At 52.8% G+C, this 25,187-nt stretch overlaps 1 protein-coding gene across 5 annotated transcripts in view; it reads left to right on the forward strand.

Annotated features, from left to right (window-relative positions):
* Ppfia4 (PTPRF interacting protein alpha 4) overlaps nucleotides 1-25,187 on the forward strand; it is a 46,776-nt gene that overhangs the window by 3,477 nt on the left and 18,112 nt on the right. For 4 of the 5 annotated variants that reach the window (XR_009057164.1, XR_009057166.1, XR_009057165.1 and 1 more), the window contains exons 2-18: nucleotides 7,562-8,198; nucleotides 11,196-11,297; nucleotides 11,624-11,788; nucleotides 12,081-12,155; nucleotides 12,374-12,463; nucleotides 13,008-13,199; nucleotides 13,497-13,643; nucleotides 13,887-14,021; nucleotides 15,716-15,799; nucleotides 16,080-16,211; nucleotides 17,177-17,268; nucleotides 19,144-19,252; nucleotides 20,466-20,677; nucleotides 22,625-22,865; nucleotides 23,229-23,264; nucleotides 23,485-23,618; nucleotides 23,896-24,059. Coding sequence is in view for 1 of the 5 variants with exons in the window: in XM_057770670.1 (XP_057626653.1) it covers nucleotides 7,965-8,198; nucleotides 11,196-11,297; nucleotides 11,624-11,788; nucleotides 12,081-12,155; nucleotides 12,374-12,463; nucleotides 13,008-13,199; nucleotides 13,497-13,643; nucleotides 13,887-14,021; nucleotides 15,716-15,799; nucleotides 16,080-16,211; nucleotides 17,177-17,268; nucleotides 19,144-19,252; nucleotides 20,466-20,677; nucleotides 22,625-22,865; nucleotides 23,229-23,264; nucleotides 23,485-23,618; nucleotides 23,896-24,059 (2,344 nt within the window). In the remaining 4 variants the exon portion in view is untranslated. The remainder of the gene's footprint in view (nucleotides 1-7,561; nucleotides 8,199-11,195; nucleotides 11,298-11,623; nucleotides 11,789-12,080; nucleotides 12,156-12,373; nucleotides 12,464-13,007; nucleotides 13,200-13,496; nucleotides 13,644-13,886; nucleotides 14,022-15,715; nucleotides 15,800-16,079; nucleotides 16,212-17,176; nucleotides 17,269-19,143; nucleotides 19,253-20,465; nucleotides 20,678-22,624; nucleotides 22,866-23,228; nucleotides 23,265-23,484; nucleotides 23,619-23,895; nucleotides 24,060-25,187) is intronic. The other variant, XR_009057167.1, reaches the window with a different exon arrangement.

A 25,187-nucleotide genomic window follows, 5' to 3' on the forward strand; every position in this document is an offset into this window, starting at 1 on the left:
CTTCTGTCTCCTGAGCGCTGAGATCAAAGGTGTGCACCACCATGCCCAGCTTTGAAATAATGTTTCAATTGTCAGATAAAGTAGCTGGTTTGTATTTAGAGGCCTTTATTGCTATCTTGTCCAGCCAGTGAGTTGAAGTCTCATAAATTATGAGTGCGTGTGTGGTTTTTTTTTTTCGTTTTTGTTTGTTCGAGACAGGGTTTCTCTGTAGCTTTGGAACCTGTTCTGGAACTAGCTCTTGTAGACCAGGCTGGCCTCGAACTCCCAGAGATCCGTCTGCCTCTGCCTCCCGAGTGCTGGGATTAAAGGCGTGCGCCACCACCGCCCGGCGAGTGCGTGTGTGTTTAATAGGGTTTCATGTAGCACAGACTAGCCTTAAACTTTGCTGTACAGTTGGGAATAACCTTGAATTTATGACCTTTCTGCCCTCATACTCAAGTGCCAGTATTGCAGCTGAGCAGTTGTGTGCACGTCCGATGCACCTCCATGGCCACTGTTTTCACATAGACCATCGTCTTTCCAGAGGGGAAATAGGTTTCCATCCACTTTAAGAAAAACTCGCACAGAACGATGGAAGTCCCCTTGTGTGGCACTGAGTTCCTATTCCTAAGTAAGATATAAAGGGAACACAGCATGGGGAATGTGTGACTACAGGTAGTGGGGTGGCGGTGGTGGTAGGGCGGAAGGTGATGGGTACCATGGACCATGGTCGCTGCTTTGGAAGAGCGCTTTTCCATGTTTGGCTCAGAAGAGCAGGGCTGAGAGTGGACAGCTGGGAAGCCTGCTGTCTGAGATTGACTAGGGCTGGCCCATGCTAATTGGCATTCTGAGAGGTAACATGGGGTGAACCAGCCTTCTCTCATGGACACAGAGACCTGTGCTTAGAGACCCTGCAATGCATCCCCAATAGATCGAAGTAGTCAAAGGGAGGGTTGGGCCCATTTCTATGACCTCAGCTCACACAAGGCCAGTGTGGTGTGTCTCAATCTTTTGGCCCTACAAGGGGCAGAACACTGGAACAAATAGAATTGTTTATTTTCCATCCCCATCTCTCTCTCCTTTCCCTCTCAGATATTCTCACGTAGGTTCAATTAGACTCTTTCATGACCAACAGTGAAAATTTATGATCATACATGTAAGTGTGCGCTTTTAGGAGTATACAGGATTTCTTGCCTCCTAGATTCCTATGCCTGTCTTTACCACACACGCTCATTCTCATGACTGTGATTCCTATGCCTGTCTTTACCACACACGCTCATTCTCATGACTGTGCACATGCTCACACACCGTCGATAGAGTCACGAGCCTTGACGTAGAATTATAACCACAATGTTTATGACTCATAGTTTATGTTTGTGAATGTTTATATACTCATTGGCTTTTGTGCACACACTCAGGCCCTGATTGTCATGACCATACTTTTTTTCCCCCTGAGACAGGGTTTCTCTGTATAATAGCCCTGACTGTCCTAGAACTTGCTCTGTAGACCAGGCTGACCCCGAACTCACAGAGATCCATTTGCCTCTGCCTCCCGAGTGCTGGGATTAAAGGCGTGTGTTGTACTCTTACCACATTCTCATTCTCTCCTAACTCTTCCATGGCTACGCATATATACCGAGCATTCTCATGACTACATGTTCACATATCTGACTGCATAAAGACACATGACACCCTCATTCTCTGTTTCATAAACACTTGTACACATGCTGCTTTTGTTTATGTACGCGCGCGCATACACACACACACACCTTTTACAGTGCTTGCGTTTCTCAGTAGTTCTGTACTCTGTGCCTCATCCTGACACCTGTCAGCACTCTGACCGGTACGGTCGGCTGCAATGTGATAGCTCCCTAATCTTAAGATTGACTCACTACTAATACAGTGACTTCTGAGCACTTATTTTTTTCCCATGCCAGAGAACCCTGTTGAACATTTGTCCGGCGCAGATCCCTGGCTTTGAAAGATTTTTTATGTTCCAAATATACCATCCACATTGCTTTGTGTCTTCTTTTGAAAACTGTTTGAGAACACTCTGATTAGTCTGAGGTGCCTAGAATGATTGTTGTCAGTGATGAGCGCTGGAGAGGCAGAGAGCTGTCTGTGTTCAGTGCTGCATTCTTATGTCTTGGCTTGGGTAATATATGCTCTCTATGAGATGGCTGGAATGTGGAAAATGGTTGGCAGACCCTAGTGTCAGCTTTGTAGCTGTCCCAGGTCTAGTGTTCTGTTGCACCGACATTCTGGCTGTCTGTTTGAAACTTTGTTTTAGCAGAACATAAGAATTAAACTTAGTATCTTCATAGACAGTACTTAAACCAGGAATGCCAAACCACTTGTAGACTAACATCCCTTTAATACAAATGAAACCTTAACCAAGTGTCCTGTAAAAGGATGGATTTGTAATCAATGAGATTGAGGTAAGGGGGTTTGTGGACTGATGAGGTGGTCTGGTGGTTAAAGGTGCCTCTCATGAAGACTGATAACCTGAGATTGAGTTCAGACCCCACAGTGGAAGGAAGAACTGACTCCTGAGAGTTGCCCTCTGACCTCCACATGCACACATGTAGATTCCCCCGGCACATGCACACATACAACAAATAGAATTTCAGAAGATAAATAAAAGGGTGTTTAGAGCCTGAGTTAGTCACTCTGCTTCCGCTGTGCCTGTTCTCAAGGTGCTGTGTCCGAAAAGCCCAATTCACAGCCTTTCAAGTTAGAACGAGAGTTGTGATCACTGGAGTTGAGTGTCACAGAGGAGGAAGTAAGCTGACAGGGGTTCCAGGGAGACCTGGTTTCTACCAGTGTCTTGGTGTGGCTTGCAGTGCCTCCCTTCATTGTCAAGAGGGACTTAGATGGTACAGGATTTTGTGTGCTCATCTGTGAAATGAACTGTCTTGGGAAGAAGTGACCCATAGCTGTCTTCTTAGGGAGTAACGGGAAGTTGGACTTCAGGGACTCTGGCCTAGGGGAGCTTGTTGGATAAGCCAATGCCTCCTCCTGTGCCTGCGTGAATGTGCCAGGTAGTAGGGAGTGGTGAGGCTAGCAGCTGATGCCAACTTGTACTTTGATCACAAGTAATACCCTTTCAAAACCCCTTCTTGGTCACTGTCTCCCATGAGCTTCTTGACCACCCTTGAGGGCTCCAGGAGCCTTCAATACGGTGAGTTAACACAGTTTGTGTGGCCAGGAAGTGGTGTTTACACTTCCTGGATGGTGACCTCTGCCAGCAGTCTGAAGTGGGGGCTGCTAGCTGTCACTGCCATCTCACGGAGGGAGACTGAGGCTCAGAGAGAAGAAGTGCCTTCCCAGGGTCTCATGAACAGCCTGCTCCAGAGTGCTTTCAGTAGAGGGGTGGCCCCAGGTGCTGGTGTGAGACTGTAGCTTTCAGGGGGCGAGTTCCATGACCATAATTCTGGGCCAGGACTTCCTCCTTGGAGTTCTTTGAATTTTATCAGATATGAATGTCTAGAAGTCTCTCCAACTATCCCATGTGTGTTCAGTTTCTTCCCATGAAGACTTGCTGTTGGAGCTTCCAAAGCTGCCTAGGGTTCTTACGTAGGGTCTGCCCACCTGGGTGATGTAAAGGAAGGCCAGCGCCAGTGAGAGGTATATAGACAGGTCTCTAAATGGTACCCTTCTCCGTTGTGAGGGGATCAGACAAGGCTCTATCGGGGAAGTATGGGATGAGCTTGGGCAATCCAAGTTCGTTAGAAGTCGCAGGCCAGGGAAGGTCTTGGGGTGATGAGCTGGACAGAGGAGGAGAAGCTCTGACTGACAAGGAAGGACAGGGGAGCAGTCTGATGGCGTGAGCAGATGTTGGTGCCACTGGGGTTAAGGGATTCTATGACTCAGAAAAATGTGTGGTTAGAGTGTGTGTGCAGGTGAGTTGGTGGTGGGTGACAGAAGGGGAGGCTTCTAACTCTGTGTGGAGCCAGCCGAAGCAGGAGGAAGGGATTTGGGTGTGTGTGGGGGGCTCTGGAGGCAGGTCATGCTAGCCGGGAAATGGCCACCTTTGTGAGCATGATGGCACAGGCTTGAGGAGAATGTCAGAGGAAGGACCCAAGCTAGGTCTCCACAGGCCACCCGTCACCCTGAGGGGCATGGCAGGGCATTCTCAGGGGTGACAAGATGCCTGGAAGACCCACCCCCTTTGGTGTTAGCTGTGCCACTTACCCTGGTTTTTCCTTTATCTGTGAGCCCAAGTCACAGTTAACATATCTGAGACATGGGAAGAGGGATTGTGTCTTCCTGTAAGGGACGGTGAGGGTGAAAGTAACACCGTTCTGGCATGTGATAAATGCTTACACACCACCGTGGCAACGGTCCTTGCCATTTTTCTGGTTCACCTCTTCCATGTCCTTAGACCCCCACCCTCCCTTAGTCTAGGGCATGTGAGACCCCCTCCCATTCCGTTGGCTTTAGAGAGGCTCCTGCCCTGACGCTCCTTCTCTGTCCAGTCGTGGTCTACTCAGGCGTGAGCATAGTTCCGAGCAGCTTGGCTGTATTCTCTGCTAAGCTAGGCAAGAGGTGGGACCTGCCATCTGGTAGGACAGTAGGGAGTCAGGCCAGTGTGAAAATATAGCTAGCCAGGACATCAGACTGGAGTGTCCAGCCCTCCTGTTTGCTAGGGGAAAATGGGGGTGCCTTTAATGTTTATAAAGCCATAGGCCTACTTTCCAGGCGCCCCTCCCTCCTCAACACACTCTCACACCCACTCACTCCTGAGCCTTCTTTTGCTGTTCACAGCCTACCCCACACCCTTCCTGGCAAAGCCCCTTGCAAATGCTGGCTTTGGGGACTGGCACTTTCTCTTCTGAATCAAGACCTGTGAGTTTGGGAGTTGTAGCTTCTGCTAAGCTGAGATGATAATTGCACTATTTAAAGCTGGCCCCGGAGCCAGAGAAGCCAGGTGTCCCCATGCGGCTAGTCTGAAGTTTCTTCTGCTCACCCACTGTGTAATAAGGACTGGGGTGGGTGGGAGGTCCTGCGAGGTCCTCTAGGGCTTTCTGCCTGGCACCTTTCTCTGGGCTCGTCTCCAGCCAGCTCTGTATGCCATTTCACCAGAGGAAGCGGAGTTGCCACCTGGCACCTGGTTTGCAGGAAGGCTGGGAAAAGGTTCCTGTCTCCAAAGTCGGCTTGTCAGTTGTCAGAGTGGCCAAGAGGATTTGGGGAGGCTGGGTTGGACCAAATAGCCAGCGCCTTCCAGTGTTCACCCAGGTCTCACCTGGTCTCACCTGAAACTTTTTAGATGAGAAGGGGTGGCATCCCGGGACATGGCCGAGAACAGAAGAGCTTCACAACCTCCTCCACCCTCAGGTGTTCCTTAGCGCAGGTCCTTCTCTGCCATGGTAGAGTGCTTTCTCCTCAAAGCCAGGCAAAACAAGGGGTACAGGTTCCTTCTTACAGCCCAGGCCTCTGGAGTGGTACCATGCCCAAGTTCATCCATCTGGCAGAACTGTACCTATATTTCTTAAGGTCTGGCTCTGGACTTCTTTGGTGCTGTCCTGCAGGATCCCTAGGAATCTGGCCCTGAAGCCATCCGCAGGGTGCTGAGCTTCTGGGAATATTCTCCCTTTCCCCCATCTCTCTCCCTTTCTCTCCTGCCATGCCCCTCTAGTGACCAAGGCCAGGCAGGGCCTTGCACATGGTAGGTAACCCCTGTATCACTGAGGTGCACCCCAAGCTGCCCTTGTCCATAGGACTACGTCTAAGGGGCTCTCACCTAGCCTTCTCTCCTTTTTCAAGCTTTCCAGAAACACTTGGAAAATAAAATAAAATGAAGAGGTGGTGTGGGGCTACAGAGAAAATGTGATTCTGCTGTGGTTAAGTCTGGAGAGGGAAGATGGGCCCAAGCCTGTCAGTCTCAGGGCCTGGAGCACTCTGGGTGAAGGGCTCTGAAGCCCTGGGTGGGAGGAATTGCCCTTGTTAGCATTCCCTAGGGCGGCTTATCAGAGCCGAGTGGCCTTCCATCTCCTGTGTTCCCAGCTGCCCTGGGGTGGAGTGGAGAGGGAGCATGAGCTGCCTGACCACAACTTTCCACCTCGGTCCAGCTGGCGGAAAGGATCCCCATGAGAAGAGAAGAGTTCATGGCTGTTTTTCCATCTGGGAGGATGTGTATGTGATCCCTCCTACTGTGTGTGTGTGAGTGTGTGCGTGCATGGTGCGTGTATGTGTGCGTGTGTGTGTTGCATGTATGTGTGTGTGTTTGTGCACATGCATGGTGCGTATATGTGTGTGTGTTTGTGTGTGTGTGTGTGATGCGTGTGTGTGTGTGTGTGCATGTGTGTGGTGCTGGCTTAAGCTGTGGCTCCTCTGGAAATGACTGTGAGCTCTGGGTTTTTCTAGCTGCCTTTCAGTCTCTTCCTTACCTGCTCCCCTCCTCCCCATCTTTGATGGACTCAGCTCTGTCTGATCTTGCACTCATACTGGATTTTGACCTCCACGCTGCCTGTCTCTATCTGTTGAAGTATACACCGACTGCCCCATGTCTTTAGAAAGGGGGTGGGTGAGGCAGGAAGGATACCACCACTTATGTAGGTCTGCAGTGTACCCACTGTGGTGTTGGGGCCTTTACGTGGGCCACCTGAAGATACTCCCTCTGAGAACTGATGAAGCCAGTGGCCTAGCCCCGGGCAGGAAGGTTGAAAATGATGGTAGGTAGAGGAATTCCCAGCGGTATCCCGACTTCCATGTCTGGTCTTCTTTTGCTGTGACCGCTGGACCCCTGGGCTGTGCTTATGCTCCTGACCTGGCTGGTGACTTCCGCTAGCACCTGCATTAGATAGTTACCTCTGCCAAGGGAGTAGATTCCTAGCCATGAGCACGCAGCCTCGCACAAGGTCTCCCTCTGGAAGTATCACCTGCATTCCCATCCCCGTGTAGACCTGGGCCTTCTCTGTCATTCACTCCCCAACAAAGAGCTGGAGGCTGTGAATCCACTAGGTTTGCACAAACTAGCGCTGGCAGACTTCAGAAGTGGTGCTGACAAGCCCGCCTCATCCCTGAATTATGAGCATCCTAGCAGGTCAGGGCTCTCTGCCTGCCCCAGTGCCCAGCCGGTGCCTCTCCAAGACTTCAGCCATGTCATGGGAGTCCAGCCTCTGTGGGATGTCCACCCTCTAAGCCTTTTAACCCCTTGTGTACCTGCCTTGGCTTGAATGTAGGAGAGGACGCTATGGGGGGAGGACAGAGACCCCATTCCTCGCTTCCCACCTTCAGGTCTCAGGAGGACTCTGGGCAGCCTGCCGGCTGCTCCCCTACCGCTGACTGAATCATTTCTATATTTGGCCAGCAAGCCACGTGGGTGGGGAACCACTGCGGCTGCACTTCTGACAGCTGCAGGGGGTGGGGGGCAGGGGCTGCAGGCACAGAGGCTAGGCAGGAGGCATGTGCACTCTTTGGGAAAACTAATGAGGTGCCACCAAGGTAAGTAAGCCCTGAGAGAAGGCATGTGCCAGCACCCCCAGCCTCTCCCTCTCTGGTTCGGGGCCTGCCTCCTCTGCCCCTCGCCAGATGCCCTGCTCTCTTTAGCTGGTCCTCACAGCACTCTCTTCTCCCACAGACCACACCGCCCTCCAGAAACCATGGGTGTTGCTAGACCCAGCTGGGATTCTGCCAAGCTCTGGTGCTCAGTCTAAGACAAGGGCTGCCTCCCAGCCCGGCTCGCCCAGCCTGTCATGGCCACACACCGCTGCCTCCCGCTTGTGTGGGGACACAGGGCACCCAGCCCCAGCCCTGAAAGGTTAAGCCAGGCCCTCTGGCTCCATTCCACAGGGACACTACAGGCCCTAGGCTTCTTTCAGAGCAAGAGCAACTGATGCCATGGGAGCAACCCCTACCCACCTGTCTACTTGCCTGGCACTGCCTGTTCTGAGACCCATGCCCTGGGTCCTTCTGCAGGTGCCAACCCTGTGAGCTCTCCCCATCCCCTGACCTGACGCCGAGAGGCTCTGTCCATCCCCATCATGTGTGAGGTGATGCCCACAATCAATGAGGGGGACCCCCTGGGGCCCCCCCATGGTGCCGATGCCGACGCCAACTTTGAGCAACTGATGGTGAACATGCTGGATGAGCGAGAGAAGTTGCTGGAGTCCCTTCGGGAGAGTCAGGAAACTTTGGTAGCCACCCAGAGCCGGCTCCAGGATGCCCTTCACGAGCGAGACCAGCTCCAGCGCCACCTGAACTCCGCCCTCCCCCAGGTAAGAATGCAGACTCTCCCCAGCTCCTTTGAATTCAGCACCTTCGGGCCTCAGTCCCTCATCTGTTTGCGTGTTGGGTAGTGGAGTTCACAGAGCGTTTTTATCTCCATGTTCCTGCATAAACCCTCTCCCTAAGTGTCACTGCCTACATTGGCTTTACCTGGAGAAACGAATGCAGAAAGAAAATCCTGCGCTGACTGCCAACAGTAGGGAGCCCAGACTGCCAGTAGGTGGCACACTAGACTGGAAGGAAACCCCATTTCTAACAGCTTCTCGCCAGAGACCAAGAGTTGCCAGGAACAGGAATCAAGGAAATCAGAGATGGGAGAGGCCTTGGTGACTATGTTTTCCACTGTCTCTCCTGCACAGATGAAAGCGAGATCTCACCCAGATAGTTGTAGGCTGAGCTGAACCTTGAAGCCAGGTGCCCTGCATGCCAGTTCATGGTCCTCAGCAACACCTCCGGTAGCTACAACTTAGTAACCATTTGCTGCTCACCTTCTGTGGCTAGGCATCTGTAGAGATTATCTCAGCAGACTCTCACCGTGGAGCCTGTGCTAACAGCACTGTCGCTCTGTTCTGCCAGCGATGAAACCGAAGCCTAGGGCGATCACTCAGTTGCACATTGCTCTGCAGGGAGTAAGTGGTGGCTTGAGGGTTGTGTACTCCCAGACCCCCAAGACATTGTCTTGTTCTATTTTATTTCTGCTTCACCACATGGGCTCTGGAAATCCAAGTTGCTTCCTGCTTAGTGCCCATTGGGTGGATGTTCTGGGGTTGGGATAGGGTGGAGATGCATAGAGGCTGGAGACAGGAACAGGAACATGAGTTACATGTTATGTAACTCTCACAGCTTGTGGGAGAAGGTGTGGTCTGCCAGGTCACCAGGTCCAGGGAGGCTGGGGTTTGTCTGTCTGTCTGTACAGTACTTATGTAGTCTACTTGGCCACCCTGCCCTCTCAGGACAGAGGTGGCTTTGGATGTATGGCACAGACCGCCCTGAGCCAGTGGGGGTGCTGCTTGGATTAGGGGAGGTGGCCTTGAGATACCAGATAACCTAAGCCTCAGCTGTAGGTCCTTCCTCCAAATTCAGGGAGAACCAGGGCTGGGCCTGGATTTCTGAGGTTCAACTTAGGGGTCAGAGTCTTGTAATGGTTTCTCTCTAAGAATCTGGACCCCGCTGGAGAGGAGTGGTGGGCATGTGGGCCGCTCCTACCTTGTCTATCACAAGCCCTGGGAATTATGTGCAAGGTTGCATAGCTAACTGTGGGAGAGCTGAAACGGATCTGATTCCAGGCCTTCCCGGCCTTTTACATTTGAAGCTTCCAAGGGGAGGGGTCGTGCCTCTCATCACCTACCCACAGTGATTGACAAGGAGCTGATGGTTTTCAGGGAGGAATGCTTCCAGTGGGGAGTCTGGGGAGCCCATGAGCCAGCAGAACCCTGCGCAGATAGTCTTTGGAAGTAGAGTGTGACCTCCTTAGGGGTGGGAGAGGGGTGAGCTGTGCAGGGGAGCCCTGGTCAGTGGAGGTGTGGTTCTTAGAAGTTTCGTCGGTGTTTGGAGACAGTAACTCACACAGGTGGGCCAGGTCTTAGAGTACACAGAAAAAGACAGGAAAGAAGAGTTTGAAACTAGGAGGAGTTTGTGCTTAACTTTCTAAATGGTATTGTTCTTTGGGGGATTCTCCTGGCAGCAGGCTATCAGATGTATTGGGTAGAAAGGGAGGGCACAGCTTCCTAGGGTACGGAAAGAAGGCCGCTGCCTAGCTTGGGGTAGAGGAGAGGACAGCATTATAGCCCATTAGGGATGGGATGGTATCATGAGGTGCGGACATGCCTTCAAGTCCTGTCTCTAGATGGTGTGTGTGTGTGTGGGTGTGTACGTGTGTATGTTTGTGTAAGCTGAGGGGCAAAGAGGCATCAGGCCCCGGTCTCAGCTTCCAGATAATGAAACATTTAACTTCCCTGCACTTTGGCTGTGGCCTTGATAGAAAGGCAGTACTCAAGGAACAGGGCTCAGTTTTTCCTGCTCTGCTCTCTGGGCCATGGCCACTTCCTTCTGCTGCTTTTTGCCTGGTCTGTAGGGATAAGGGGATACTGCTTTGAGAATTCGTCCTGTGGTTATGAATTCTTGGTGTTTAAAGGGGGTTGCAGAGGAGAGGTGGGGCCCAGCCTCTACAGTAATGTTTAGACTCTGTGGCCACAGGGAACAGCTACTCATCTGAGAATTTTTTTGGGGGGGCTGGTATGATGTCATCATACAGTGGGATGTGATGAGCCTGTAACTCTAAGGCCATGCACTCTTCCTTAGCTGCTTATCCTCATAGAAGCGCAGGGGCTGGGAGAGCTTCCCCCAGGCAGGGACAGTTAGTATATGCCTTCAGATGCTGGACTGTAAGCCTGGCTGGACTGAACAGGGCTCCCAGAAGCCAGGACTGCATCCGTCACAGGGCTGCATGCACATGTGTTCTCAACCAGTTTGTTATCCTGGGCATCTGCAGCTTGCACAGTCCTGGGAAGGGGGTGGCAGAGAGCTTCCTGGGAAGCATGCACGTGTGAGCTTTATAGCACCCTTCTTCCTCTTTCTAACTCCTGTCAGTCTCTGTATGGGCCTTCTTCCACCAGACACGCAGTGGCCCTGCCCTCCATGATTCCAAAGGAGCCGGCTACTGAGCTGCTGGAGGAGTACAAAGATGGAGTGGGAGGGAGCGTGTAATCTGGTCACTGATGGCTGGAGAGGCAGGCCTTGCAGGGCCAACTTAGTGACTTAATCATTTCTGTGTGCAGTCCTGTTCACTGGAATCCTAATATGTGCTTCCCCTTGGGAAGCTCGCACTAGCTGCAGGCTTCCTGCCCTGCAATGGGGACAGGCCGGGATTTGAGGGACGTGGGCAGATAGAAGTAAGGGGCGAATGAGAAAAGCCTGCCATATATTTGAGTGTTCAGGGCACCAGTTGGAGGTGAATCCCAAGCACTGTGGGTTTTGGGGGCTTTCAGGAATTTGCCACTTTAACTCGGGAGCTGAGCATGTGTCGGGAGCAGCTTCTGGAGCGGGAGGAAGAGATATCTGAGCTGAAAGCAGAACGGAATAATACAAGGGTAAGTAAGGGGTGTCCTTGTGTGTGTGCGTGCGTGCGCGCACTCTGACCAAACACCTTGGCTAGATGGGTTCTGCCTCCCATCCTGGGGTCATGGAAAACTACTTAGTCCCCAGTACTGTTTTTTTTTTTTTTTTTTTTTTTTTTTTTTTTTGTGCTTCCTTAGTCTCAGCAGGGTTGAAGTTCTGGGGAAGAGGCCAGGGCAGCCCAGCTGGGGTCTGGTATTCATTGAGAGCGTTGTACTTTGTGACTCTGTGGGCCCTGCTTTGTAGCTCCTGGGGCCCAAGTCCATTGTCTTCCCTCCTGCCCTCCCCTGCTCTCTGCCAGCTGCTTCTGGAACATCTGGAATGTCTGGTGTCCCGCCATGAGCGGTCGCTGCGGATGACGGTGGTAAAGCGCCAGGCCCAGTCCCCTTCGGGTGTCTCCAGTGAGGTGGAGGTGCTGAAGGCCCTTAAGTCATTATTTGAGCATCACAAGGCCCTGGATGAGAAGGTACCTACCTACTCCCCCCTTCTGCTAGTCCACCCAGGCTTCCCTGAGTCTCCTGTGCTCCTTCCTGGGATCTCCACACTTGGTGTCAGGGAACTAACTTGTCCCCAGCCCCACGACCTTTCCTACCACTGGCCTAGTTTCCAGCCCTTCTAGGTTCTCTCCGGGGCCTTTGCCTCTCCACAGGCCCTCCGTGTTTTCCCATGCCCGACAGAGGCAGACCGAGCCTATGCCGCTCCAGCCTAAGTTCTGTGGGGCCAAGCTTTCTCCCTCCATCTCTCCTTCCCCTGGGCAGGTGCGAGAACGGCTCCGGGCAGCTCTAGAGCGGGTCACCACCTTAGAGGAGCAGCTGGCAGGGGCTCACCAGCAGGTAAGCTGCCGGACTGGGTCTGCCCTGTAGCTCTGAGAAATCCGGCTGGCTGCCTACCCTCTCTGTTTCACTGTGCTCTTCAGATCTCTGCCTGCCGTGGCTGGGCACCGGTAGCTGAAGCTAGGCCAGGCATGTCTTCCCAAGAGGTGTGGAATGCGCAGGAAGTCTCTTCTTTGACTTACTGCTTTTTGGGGTGGGGGTGCTGCTGTGTTTTCTAGGTATCTGCCCTGCAGCAGGGGGCAGGAGTTCGAGATGGAGTGGCAGAAGAAGAAGGGGCCATGGAGCTGGGACCAAAACGCTTGTGGAAAGTGGGTAATGGGGAGTTGTTCAGAAGGAGCCTGGAGTCCCCAAGACAGGAATGGGAGGTTCTGCTTGCCTAGGTTCAGTAGGATACTGCTTGAGTTAGACTTGAGGCTCTTCGTGATATTCCTGCTTTTCTTTCTCCTCCTCACTTCCTAGCAAAGTAGCAAAGTAATCTATAGATTTTCAGTTTAGTGCTAATGCATATAGTGCGCACGTCCACACATCTTCTTTGTGTGTCAAAATCAGGCAAGGTTCCTTCTGTCTCTGAGCCTTTCTTCCCCTAATCTGTCCCTTCCTGGGTTACAAGAGGCAGAGCTAAAAGGAAAAACTGGAAGCTAGAGATAGCACAGAAGAGCGAGGGTGTTTGTCCATTATCAGGAGTGAGCTCCTTGGTTCAGAGGGAAGAGAGTGTACTGGACCTGAGCTCTAATGTGTGGACAGAGCTGTGACCTGTGGGCATGTGCTCCTTCCTCCCAGCCTCCCTGGGATGGAGCAGGGTGGGGTGTGGGATTCTCTGGCTCCTTGACTGATGGTCCACTGTCCCTGGAGGATGACACTGGCCGGGCGGAAGAGCTACAAGGACTCTTGGAGAAGCAGAACTATGAGTTGAGCCAGGCCCGTGAGCGACTGGTCACCCTGAGTGCAACTGTGACTGAGCTTGAGGAGGACCTGGGCACAGCCCGCCGAGACCTCATAAAGTCTGAGGAGCTGAGCAGCAAGCATCAGCGGGACCTCCGAGAGGTGGGCAAGGGCCCAGGCCTGCTCCCAGCAACTGCGTCTGGCTGGGTACAGGTGTTGGCACTCAGGAGGGTGTGAAGAGAGGTCCAGGCGACAGCTGAGCAGGGTTAGACTGAGCCCTTGGCAGGGTCCAGTGTGAGGAGGAAGATGGGAGGGTGGGATCAAGGCCGGAAACAGAAAGTGAGTACAGATCACGGCTCTTTCTGGGCTATGGCCGTCAGCTGCAGTCTGGGAGGTGCAGCTATGTGGTGGGCAGAGAAAGACGGGCGACCCTCCTCCTCATACCCTCCGCTCCACCAGGCTCTCGCTCAGAAGGAGGACATGGAGGAGCGGATCACCACACTGGAGAAGCGCTACTTGGCTGCTCAGCGAGAAGCCACATCCATCCATGACCTCAATGACAAACTAGAGAATGAGCTGGCTAACAAGGAGTCCCTGCACCGCCAGGTAACTCCACTAGATGGAGTGGGGTGACATTGTATCTGATCCTAGGGGTCCTGATGATCCTGTGGAAACTATTCCTTGGTGGCCAGGAGCCCCTGGGATTCTGCAAGTTCACTTGGGGAAGAGGAAGTCTGGAGCCTTGGACAGGAAAGATTCTTTCGGTGGCCACCTGCTCTCTGTTAAGGCTGGGGTGGAGGAGGGGACCTGGCATTCTTTCTTGACTTGTTTTCCTCTCTGTACTACCAGTGTGAGGAGAAGGCCCGGCACCTGCAGGAGCTCCTGGAAGTGGCTGAGCAGAAGCTGCAGCAGACAATGCGTAAGGCAGAGACTCTGCCAGAGGTGGAGGCTGAGCTGGCTCAGAGGATTGCAGCCCTCACCAAGGCAAGTGGGCCAGGGGTTTGAGATCTTCTACCATCTCCTGTGTCAGAGGCTCTTACAGAGTCAGGCAGACTATGAGGAGAGTGGGAGGCATATCAGGCTGGGCAGGCCAGGCCAGGCCAGGGAGTTGCTCCCCAATGTGAGACATTAAACACACCTCCTTGTGTCTCTCAGTTGGAAGAGTAATCCTCACCCTCATTACCTCTCAAGGAAGAGTCCTCCCCCTCCTTTTTTTTTTTTTTTTTTTTTTTTTTTTTTTTTTTTTTTTTTTTTTTTTGGTGGGGGCGTTTTTTGAGACAGGGTTTCTCTGTGTAGCCCTGGCTGTCTTGGAACTCACTCTGTTCACCAGGCTGGCCTCAAACTCAGAGATCTGTTTTCCTCTGCCTCCTGAGTGCTGGGATTAAAGGGTGTGCCACCCCCACCTGGCTTAGGGCAAGTCCTTTAAGGAGGCACCGCTACATGGACGCAGGGCACTTTAACCATCATCTGTATTTTTCCAGCTGACACATCTTTTTGTTTGGGGTTATAGGATTTTCATCTGGAAAGATGAAACCCCAGAGGAGATACCATTAAAATTTGCGTACCCCTGAAGAGGCAGCAGGTAGAATTTTAGGCCGAGTGCATCTTTCTTTACCAAACTGAAACATTCTAGACACAGAGGCCAGCTCTGGTTGCCTGAAAAGCTGTAGCTGTAGAATGAATTAAAGGTGGATATAATTCTGCCTAATGGAGAGGTATCTTTCTGGAGCAATAGTCCCCGAGAGGTGTGCAGGCTAGAAACAGTGGACCCTGGAAGAGAGGAGGGAATGCATGGACCTAGAGATATGGTATTGTAATCAAGGAATTTAGGAGTCCTAACTGGTGGGAAGCTTCCGGATGTGGTGCTAAGGTGTGATCACCGCAGCTACCTCCAGACACTGGAGCCTGACCCAGAGCTTGACGTTTAGAGACTTCTAGTACGGCAGATGGCTGCCCCAAGGACTGGACTTACAGCTTTGCTTACGGCCTTGACTGTGCCTCTGAAGACCCAGGGCCACGTCTGCTCCTGCTCCCACTGGCTCTGTGACTTGAGAGAAGTTAACGTCTCCTTAGCTGGGCCTCAGTTTCCTGACCTCTGATGGTGGCTAGGGTAGTCAGTGCGATCTTTTCAGACCTCCAGTGGGGCGCTAGATTTACATTACAGTAGAGGATGCTGTGTGTGGGGTGCTGAGCATAAACAGAGAAGGGGTGGGCTGCGGGATTAATGTGCTCCAGTGAGTCATAGCAGTGGGATCTGAAGGAAGGGTTTCCTGACTATAAGGGATGCAAGGTTCTGGAGACCTTGTAAGCAGACATGACAGGGTCTCCATCTCTGGAAATAATGGCCAGGAAGGGAGAAGCTTCCACCTGGGCTTGTTTAGTAGTTGAGGTAATAGCATTATGGCATGCTTCTTGTACTTCCACGTTTACCACGGATGTTTCCTTTAGTCCTTGCGAGGGTCCGATGGGCATACATTTTAAGGTTAGCTCTGAGCAGGAAGGAGATGGGCAAAGGTGACAATGGGCCTGCTCCAAGATGGCAGGATGGAGATTGGTTTCTGTGGCACCTGAGACCCTGATCCCCAAGACCGCCTTGACACCAGGGTATGTGGCCTATGGGGCTTGAGCAGAAGGAACAAAGATCTCCAAGGTGGCTGGCTGACTGTCCCTGCACCTAGGCTGAGGAACGTCATGGCAACATTGAGGAACACCTGCGGCAGCTGGAAGGGCAGCTGGAAGAGAAGAACCAGGAGCTGGCAAGGGTGAGGGCACCAGTCAGTCATCTTGGCTTCCTCTGTCTCCAGGGCAGGATATGGGATGGTCTGTGGAGGGACACAGAAGAAGGGCTTGGCCAGGGAAAGCTTGCATGGGGCAAGAGGTGGCTCACAGTTAGGGAGGAGCTGGTCAGAAGAGCTGGAGAGTCCCAGAGGGCGGACAAGGGGACGGTGATAGGCATAGAACCCGGGTGGAAATGGATGGTTCTGGAGGAGGGTGGTGACAAAGTCTTGAGGTGGCCTAGCACAAGATGGGTGGGCTGCGCAGGTGCGTCAGCGGGAGAAGATGAACGAAGACCACAACAAGCGACTGTCAGACACCGTGGACCGTCTGCTCAGTGAGTCCAATGAGCGCCTGCAGCTCCACCTCAAGGAACGAATGGCTGCCCTGGAGGAGAAGGTGAGGGGGTTTGGGTACGCTGGGTGGACAGGGTGAGCATGGGACTGTGGCTGCCTGAAAGGACCCAGTCAAGGTGGAGCCCAGCTGGCTAGAGGAGCAGGCTTGGGATGTGGCAGTGTGTGACTAGTGGCAGGGCGTATAAAGGACAGAGATAAGGCCACCTGGGCCACAGCTGGGGAAAGGAGGAGCGTTTCCGGTCAGGGAAGGTCATGCTGTCCTGGAGAGGTGGGCTGGGAGAGAGAGGTGGCTGAGAGCAGGGTCACTGGCCAGTCAGGGCTCCTGGTTCACAGCTGCTCTCCCTCAGAACACGTTGGTACCGGAGTTGGAGAGCTCCCAGCAGGACGTAGGAGAGCTGCACTACCACAGGGTACCTAGCTGCTGTCTAGCCCTACCCGCAAGGGAGGGCCCCAGGCACGACGCCTGGTGTTCGCGCAGCTGCTCGATGCTGGCTTCTCTTAGTTCATGCACACATCATGCCATCGCCCTCCACTGTTGCCCAACACAGAAGCTACTGACTGTGCATACGCTTTATCCATGCAGAGGCTAGAGAAATGGAGGTCATTGATATCCGCCATGGGGTTGGCTCTACTCTGGGCAGAGTCCTACATGCTGGGAGTTGCAGCCACTGTCATTAGCAGTGTGTATCACGAAAGCCTGGTCTTCTCTGCTGCCCAACTCCATTTGCCTTGCATTTGTCTGGCACTGAGGGGTCAACTGGCTGTAGATGTCTTCTCTAGGCAGGGTCTGTTTCTGGCCTGGCCCCTCTGTCAATCTCCTGCTCATTTTCCAGTCACGCCTCTTTCTTTGTTGTCGTCTGGGCCCTGTGTGGGGCCCTTGACTTTGGACTTTGCAGGGCATTCTTCTACTTTCCCCAACTCTAGTGCCCTCTTTGCCCCTCTCTGACTTCCACTCTTCCCTCTCTGCCCCTCCCTGGCCCTGTCCCACCCTGGATCTGCCTGGCACAGGGCCGCCTGTCTGAAGAGATTGAGAAGCTGCGCCAAGAGGTGGACCAACTGAAGTGCCGAGGGGGGCCGTTTGTGGATGGCATCCACTCCAGGTACTAGAGTAAGGGACTCAGTGCATGCTGGGTAATGGTCCTGGATGAACCTTGAGAAAGGATGGGACTCAGTGCATGCTGGGTTATGGTCCTGGGTGGACCTTGAGAAAGGAGAGTCCCTCACCAAAACACTGCCAGGACCTCAGAGTCTTTCTTCTATTCAGGATGGGACATTGGGGCTCAGAGCTCTTGGCCAGTCCTTCAGCTCATGTGGACACTTAGGAGGGGAGCACATGTCCTCCAGGGGGCGCTGAAAGGCAAGGAATTAATGGTGCTGCTTCTCAGCTGTGGGAGTAGTGTGTGCTTCTGGGATCCTTGCCAGAGGTCACCCCCTCTCCCCATCCCACAGGGCCCTCTGTAGAGTTTACTTCTCACTGGAATTCTTGAGACACCATTTTTAGGATTTCTCTTTGAGAGCCGAGGACCACCCAAGTTCAAGTAGGAGCCAGCGGACAGAGAGACATCAGGGGGAGTGAAATGGAGCCGCAAACGCTCCTTCCTCTTGGAAGTTGAGATGCTGTGTTACTCCTGTGGCCACGGCATCCCTTTACCCAAAAGCACCGTAAGACGTGCTGAGTGGGGCGTGCAGCCGTCCTGTGTGAAGCAGTTGGCGCTGAACTCAGTTCTCAGTTCAGCGAGGTAGGCTGAGGAGCAAGATGACTGGATGCTACTGCTGAATGTTCTCGGTTCCTGACTGTCTCTGTAAAGCAGAGTCTCTTAGACATGCCATTCCCTTCATCCCATGCTCTTGATGCATCAAGGAAGTGGACATTAGCTATTAGGAAGGCGGCTAAGCCTATATGTATGTGTGTGGATGGGCAGTGCTTCGGCAAGGGAAAAGGATGCTGGAATGGAGGTGAGAGGCTCTGGAGGTCTGAGCTGGTAGACATGGAAGTTCACCAGGAATTCTACTCTTGTATCAGGAGGGGGATGAAGAGAAGGGAGCTGGGATTGTTCCAATTTCTCCTTTCCTGTTGGTTGACCAGATGGAGAAGGCTCTCAATGAGTGAGAACTGACCCAGAGCTCACCAAGCCTTTGCTACTGCTTGCTTTCCTTGCTGACTAGGAATTCTTGACTTTGTCCATAGAGTCACTGGACTCTTCATAGAACTGAGGTGGGGGAGCTGGGTAAGAGCTCCCTCTTCCCAGCTGCACGGTATGGATTGTAGGCTCCATTGCTTCTCTGTATTGGGCTCCTTCAAGGCTTCTGAACTGAGAAGACAGAGTGGAAGTGTCACAGAGGGGCCTCCTAGATACCTCAGACATTATCCCTGGGACCCTAAAATCTTGTTCCTGGAACAGACATCTGGGGAAGGCAGAATGGATTCTCTAGCCTGTACCTGTGATGTTGCTACAAGGTTCTCCAGGGCTTCCTGGGGATGCAAATGACACATCTGGGTTAAATTTTATCCAGGTGTTCAGTTCAGATTGTCAGGAGGCCTGGAGAGAGTTGCTAGAGAGAACACCAGAAGCAAAGAGCCTCAGAGTTAAAAGGCCCCAAGAGCTCATCTCTTTGGATTCCTCTTTGTCCCCCAGGCCCAGAGCCATCCTGCATGGCTGCTGTCACAGAATGCTCCTCTGACAGGGAGCTCAACTTTTTGAAAGCATCCTAATCCATTTCTTGTCAGGAGGAGATCCTGCTTATGCAGAATGGACCACTGCTCCCGACAGCTTTTTCCCCTGGGTCAATTTGACCCCTGAGCTCCAGGGCGTAGGTGGAGCCTTGGGCTTCCATGGCAGCTCTTCTGATGTTCGAGACAGCTGTGTTCCAGGTTGCTTTTCTCCAAATTGGCCATTCCCCAGTCGTGGGGCCCTCTGAGTGTAAGCTGGGGCTGTCAGTCTTCAGGGCTCATCTTTTCCCTCCTGCCACTCAAGGTCACACGTGGGCAGTGCATCAGACGTGCGGTTCTCTCTGAGTGCAGCCACACACGCACCCCCGGGTCTGCATCGGCGCTATGCGGTGCTGAGGGAAGAGTCTGCCAAGGTAAGGGGTGGAGGGATGTGTGTGTGGGTCTCCCTGGGGAGTTTGGGGTTAGTTCGGCCGTGTGTCTGGCTCCAGTTACACAGACGACTGGCGTGTGGTGCAAAGCCTTGCCCGGCCTTCTCCCCTGTCAATGACAGCTGCAGCCTTGGGGTTGGGGCTCTTGTCAGCTGCAACAGCTGTCGCCCCCGCTTTCCTCAACCTCCTGGTGGGCGAGAGGTAGGGGTGGAAGACGGCCAGTGGTCCCTGAGGCCCCACTACAGCTTGTGCGCGTGTGCCTGGGTGTGCATTGTTCATTTCTGGTGACCAAGAGAGGGTTGCAGGGGCAAAATGGAATTAACAAGCTTCCTGGAACAAAAGCATGGCTTATAGTGGAAAGGAGGGAGCGATGACAGATTAGCTGGCCCTGGGGAATGGCACCTGAGAAGCAGCTGCCAGTTTCTGAGTTGCCCCAGGGAGGTGGTGGGGAGGCGGGACGACGACAGTGAGAGAAGCTAAGGAGAAGAGAGCTACTGCCCTCCAGTTGTTAATCCTCACATGTCCTGGGGTTCCAGGAGGTGTGGATGGAGGAGGGAACACTAGTCTGATGGGGGAAGATTTATCTTCCTTCACCTCTGAGAATTACCTAGGCTGAGTTTGGTGAGTAGATGTATTAGCATACTTAGAAAACTGAGGCAGGAGGATTGTGAGCCAGTTGGGGCAACATGGCAAGTCCTCAGAAAGAAAGAAAAAGACAGGAAGGAAGGAAGGAAGGAAGGAAGGAAGGAAGGAAGGAAGGAAGGAAGGAAGGCAGAATAAAGAAAAAGCAAGCAAGCAAACAGGCATGTAGGGAGGAGGCAGGCACGTAGGGAAGAGGCAGGCACGTAGGGAGGAGGCAGGCACGTAGGGAGGAGGCAGGCATGTAGGGAGGAGGCAGGCATGTAGGAAGCAGGTGAGTCTGATCACAGTCTGAAGGCCTCTCCTTTTCTACCTCTCCTGACTCTTTGCTTCTTACAAGAACACAGCAATCACCCAGGAGCTCTGCACAAAGTAGGCAGTGATTAGAACATAGCCCCAAGGGGACCCTGGGGTCCTGGATCAGAGAGGCTGTGTTAGAGCCCTTCTCTGGCCCATTTTTCAGCTGGCTTCCAGAGATGCTGATGCCGTGGGATGAAGGTAGCATGTCCTACTGCCTAGCTATTCAGGGATCTTATTGCTGCTCCTTTTGTTTGCTAAGGACTGGAAGGCATCACCACTGCCGGGGGTGTTGGCCACCACCACCACCCCTGCCTTTGACAGTGACCCTGAGATCTCTGATGTGGATGAGGATGAACCTGGGGGCTTGGTGGGCACTCAAGTTGATGTCGTCTCACCTGGTGGCCACTCTGATGCCCAGACCCTGGCCATGATGCTGCAGGAGCAGCTGGATGCCATCAACCAGGAGATCAGGTGGGGTAGGGGTGAAGTTTGCAAGGTGCCTGGGAGGAGGGGCCCTCTGTGTTGGGGCACACAGTTAAAGTATTGGTTTCTGTCCTGTCTTACAGTTTAGGACCACAATCCTGGGATGCTTTATTGGCATCAGACAAGGGTTTGGACTAATACTGATCCCAGAGGGGCAGGGCTACAGATGAGTCTAGGTGATGTCTCTCCTTTCCAGGCTGGGAGATGGCAGGGCTTGGGAAGATAGAGCTGCCTGTGCTCCTGGTATTCAATTTGATTGTGACAGAGTTAGCTAAGGATGGGAGCTTCGTCAGTGGTACAGTCAGTTGACGAGAGTATAGTGACTTGCTCAAAGCCACACGATAAGTGGCTGAGTCAGCATCCAAGCTCAGGGAGAAATGCCCCAGTGGCATGCGTTTCATCTCTAAGGAGATGTCAGATAGAAGCGGAGACAGGGAAGTTGTCGAAACCCTTACCTTATCCTGCCCTTCTTAGTGAGCTTATTTATGTCACTGTCATGCAGTGAGGTAAAATGGACAGGCTGCTGAGGTCAGACTTCCAAATTTGAGAAATCAGCATCAAGACACACATGTTAAAACAAGACTCCAGTGTTAGCTCTACAGAGTAATCTGTAGGGCGAGGTCCATCATCACAGCTGTAGGCATAGCTGCCATCCATCATCACAGCTGTAGGCATAGCTCCCGTCCATCATCACAGCCATAGGCATAGCTGCCGTCCATCATCACAGCCGTAGGAATGGCTGCCGTCCATCATCACAGCCATAGGCATAGCTCCTGTCCATCATCACAGCCGTAGGCATAGCTGCCGTCCATCATCACAGCCATAGGGAGAGCTCCTGTCCATCATCACAGCTGTAGGGAGAGCTCCTGTCCATCATCACAGCCATAGGCATAGCTGCCGTCCATCATCACAGCTGTAGGCATAGCTGCCGTCCATCATCACAGCCGTAGGGAGAGCTCCTGTCTATCATCACAGCCATAGGCATAGCTCCCGTCCATCGTCACAGCCGTAGGGAGAGCTGTTCATCATCACAGCCGTTAGGCATAGCTCCCGTCCATCATCACAGCCGTAGGGAGAGCTCCCGTTCAGCATCACAGCTGTAGGGATAACTGTTCATCATCACAGCCGTAGGGATAGCTCCCGTTCAGCATCACAACCATTTTTTCCCCAAAAGAAAAGGCATTTGAGGGTCGGGCGGTGGTGGCGCACACCTTTAATCCCAGCACTTGGGAGGCAGAGGCAGGCGGATTTCTGTGAGTTCAAGGCCAGCCTGGTCTAGAAGAGCTAGTTCCAGGACAGGTTCCAAAAAGCTACGGAGAAACCCTGTCTCGAAAAATAAAAATAAAAATTAAAAAAAAAAAAAAAGAAAAGGCATTTGAGCGGCTTCAGAGTGGGAGAGGAGTCATCTCAGAGTAAGGACACATTCCTCTCTTTGAAGCACAGCTGTGGCCTTCCCATCAGTGTGTGTGAATGTGCATACACCCCTCTCTCTGCGCGTCCCTCAGGCACAACACACTATCCCCCTGTGTCTCTCATTTTCAGTGGAACAGAGGAAACATCACTAGGGGCTGGCATTAATTTAAAAAAAAAAAAAAAAGCCCTGCTTGCGCACTCCTGACAAAGATGAGCCCAAATATGGCATCTGTTGAGAAGCTGAGATTCAAGAGAGCAATGAGCCAGCTCAGGGTCACTCCTGTGGCCAGGGCAGGCCAGGGATCCCCACTGAGATGATTTATAGTTTGTTGACAAACATGCCTCTTCCTAGAAATGGCTTTCGTTCAGCTGGGAAGGTGGCTAGCCAGAGAGACCATGGAAACCCGGTGGTGCCTTAGGTTTTACCCTCCTTTGGTACTAGGGTGGTGAGTACAAGCACCTAGAACCACCCCCTGCCTGGTCTTCTGGACTAATGGCCAGATCTGGTTTGCCGACCTGCAGGATGATCCAGGAGGAGAAAGAGTCCACTGAGCTTCGTGCTGAGGAGATTGAGACCCGTGTGACTAGCGGCAGCATGGAGGCCCTCAACCTGACACAGCTGCGCAAGCGCGGCTCTATCCCCACCTCTCTGACCGCCCTCTCCCTGGCCAGTGCATCTCCTCCACTCAGTGGCCGCTCCACACCCAAGCTCACCTCTCGAAGTGCTGCCCAGGATCTGGACCGAATGGGGGTCATGACCCTGGTGAGTCTGTGCGGTGTATGAGAGGCCTGCGAACCATAAGCCTGTGCTGGGGAGTTTACAGGGGAGGCTTGGTCTCTCTCCATCACGCTGGCATGCTTTCCCCCATGACATGACATACGAGGTCAGCAGCATGGCCTTCTGGGTAGGAAAGGGTTTGTAACATCTTCCCTGCTCCCTCCTTGGATGATGACAGAAGGCTTAGAGCCATGCCCATTGTCCAGCTGCTCTCTTCCTCAAGGGAGCCATGATTTATCCTTCCAGGTGCTCTGTTCTGCTGTGGTACTTTTCCCAGGCTGGTGTGAGTCCCTGGCTCCTCTGCTGCCACCTTAAGCAGGCTCGCCCTCTTCTCTTTCTCTTTTTCAGCCCAGCGACCTAAGAAAACATAGGAGGAAGCTGCTGGTGAGTGCTTCCTTTCACCCAGGTCCTAGAGGGTTACCAGCTCCCAGGCCCTTCTCTTTGGGCTTCCGCCCCCAGCCCTGGGGTCCGAGTTTTACCTTGCCAGGCCATAGGGCCCCTCTGCTGCGTTCTCCGGTTCTCTGATCCTCTGCCTTGTCTGGGCTGGGTAGGCAGGCCCCCAGCTCTCTTCCTCTACCCCCTGACAACCCCACTGTCTGTTCAGTCGCCAGTGTCTCGGGAAGAGAACCGAGAGGATAAAGCCACCATAAAATGTGAGACTTCTCCTCCTTCCTCACCCAGGACGCTGCGACTAGAGAAACTTGGCCACCCAGCCCTGAGTCAAGAAGAAGGCAAGAGGTAAGTGTGGCAGACTGCAGATCCGGTCTTGGGCCCACAGCCTCCGAGGGGGCTGCGTCTCACCTGCCTTAGGTGCTTGACTGCTTCATTTCTCTTTGGGACACCATCAAGGATGGATGTTCCCACATCTTCCTTGGTCACCTGCTTTAGCCACATCCCCTTACCCCCCACCCCAGCACTGATGCTCAACCCCTTCCAGAGCTCTGACTTCTACCTCTCTTGCTGTCATTGAAGTATATTTCTACTTATTCACCCCCTCCTGCCTGTCATCCTGTAGTGCCTTGGAGGGTCAGGACAGCAATCCCAGCAGCAGCAACAGCAGCCAAGACTCGCTGCACAAGGGTGCCAAGCGCAAGGGCATCAAGTCATCCATTGGCCGTCTGTTTGGGAAGAAGGAGAAAGGCAGGCTGATCCAGCTGAGCCGGGATGCCACAGGCCATGGTCTCTGCCCCCTTCCCAGCAGGGGGCTGGGTGGGCACTGGGGCTTCAGCAGCGGAAGGATCTGCTTCTGTGTGGCCTTGTTTACCTGTCTCTCGGGCTTGTGGATATGAACCAAACACCAACAACTTTTGACTGGAGAGACTGAGGTTTTCTTAGAGCTGCGTCATGCTGGGCTGGGTTACCTTATGAGGTGGTGGGTTCCTGTGCCTAAAAGTGCCAGGCAGTGGCTGGTGACCACTGACCTGGCATACCACAGTAGAGAGTCTGTATGGAGTCAACGTTGGCTCCCTGCAGATGCTTCCTGATGTGCATTACATAGGACCTTCAGGGCAGCTGTCCTAGCTCCTAAGAGTTGGATCTCCATTAGAACTTGCTTCTAAGCACATCTGGTTTCCACAGGACTCAGGATGAAATCTGCTATGTTTCTTTATTTCATTAGAAGGGATTGAATTCAGGGCCTTCCGCATAGTAGGCAAATGCTCTACCATTGGGCTATCTCCCTTAGCCCTCTGTTTATTTTAAGACCAGGTTTCACTATGTTGTCCAAGCTGGCCTTGAAATTCACTCTGTAGTCCATACTAGCTTTGAACTTATGATCCTTCTGCTTCAGTTTCTCAATGGCTAGGGTTATAGGCCTGAGCTACCAGGCTGGGTTCTAATTATAGCTTAATGTATTTGTTGTTGTTTTTTGTTTATTTGCTTGTGTGGGTGTATGTGTGTGTGTGCATGTGAATGTGTGAGATAGAGTCTTGCTATGTAGCTTCCATTGGCCTGGTACTTACCTAAGGTGGCCTTAAACTCGTGGTAATCCTCCTGCCTCTGCATCCTGAGTGTTGGGATTTTCAGGCCTAGTAGCGTTTTTCCTGGAGAAGGTGGTTGAGCAGGGGTGACTCTTCTGTCGCCATATGTCTGGTGCGAAGCTTCAGTCATGCTTGGCATGTGGGAGACACACCAGAAACATTTGCTTTCTCCTTTCCTTGTTCCACTGCTTCTTTCCTTTCTTCCCCTTTCTCTCCCTCCTCTTCTTTCCATCATTTCCCCAGCCATTGTTCACACACTGAGTAACCCCAGCTCAGCACAGTACATAGCTCTCCAGGGGGCCTGGCAGTTAATAAAAAGAGGAAAACA

The sequence above is a fragment of the Chionomys nivalis genome, chromosome 5, assembly GCF_950005125.1.
Source record: "Chionomys nivalis chromosome 5, mChiNiv1.1, whole genome shotgun sequence".
In the NCBI taxonomy this organism is placed as follows: Eukaryota; Metazoa; Chordata; class Mammalia; order Rodentia; family Cricetidae; genus Chionomys; species Chionomys nivalis.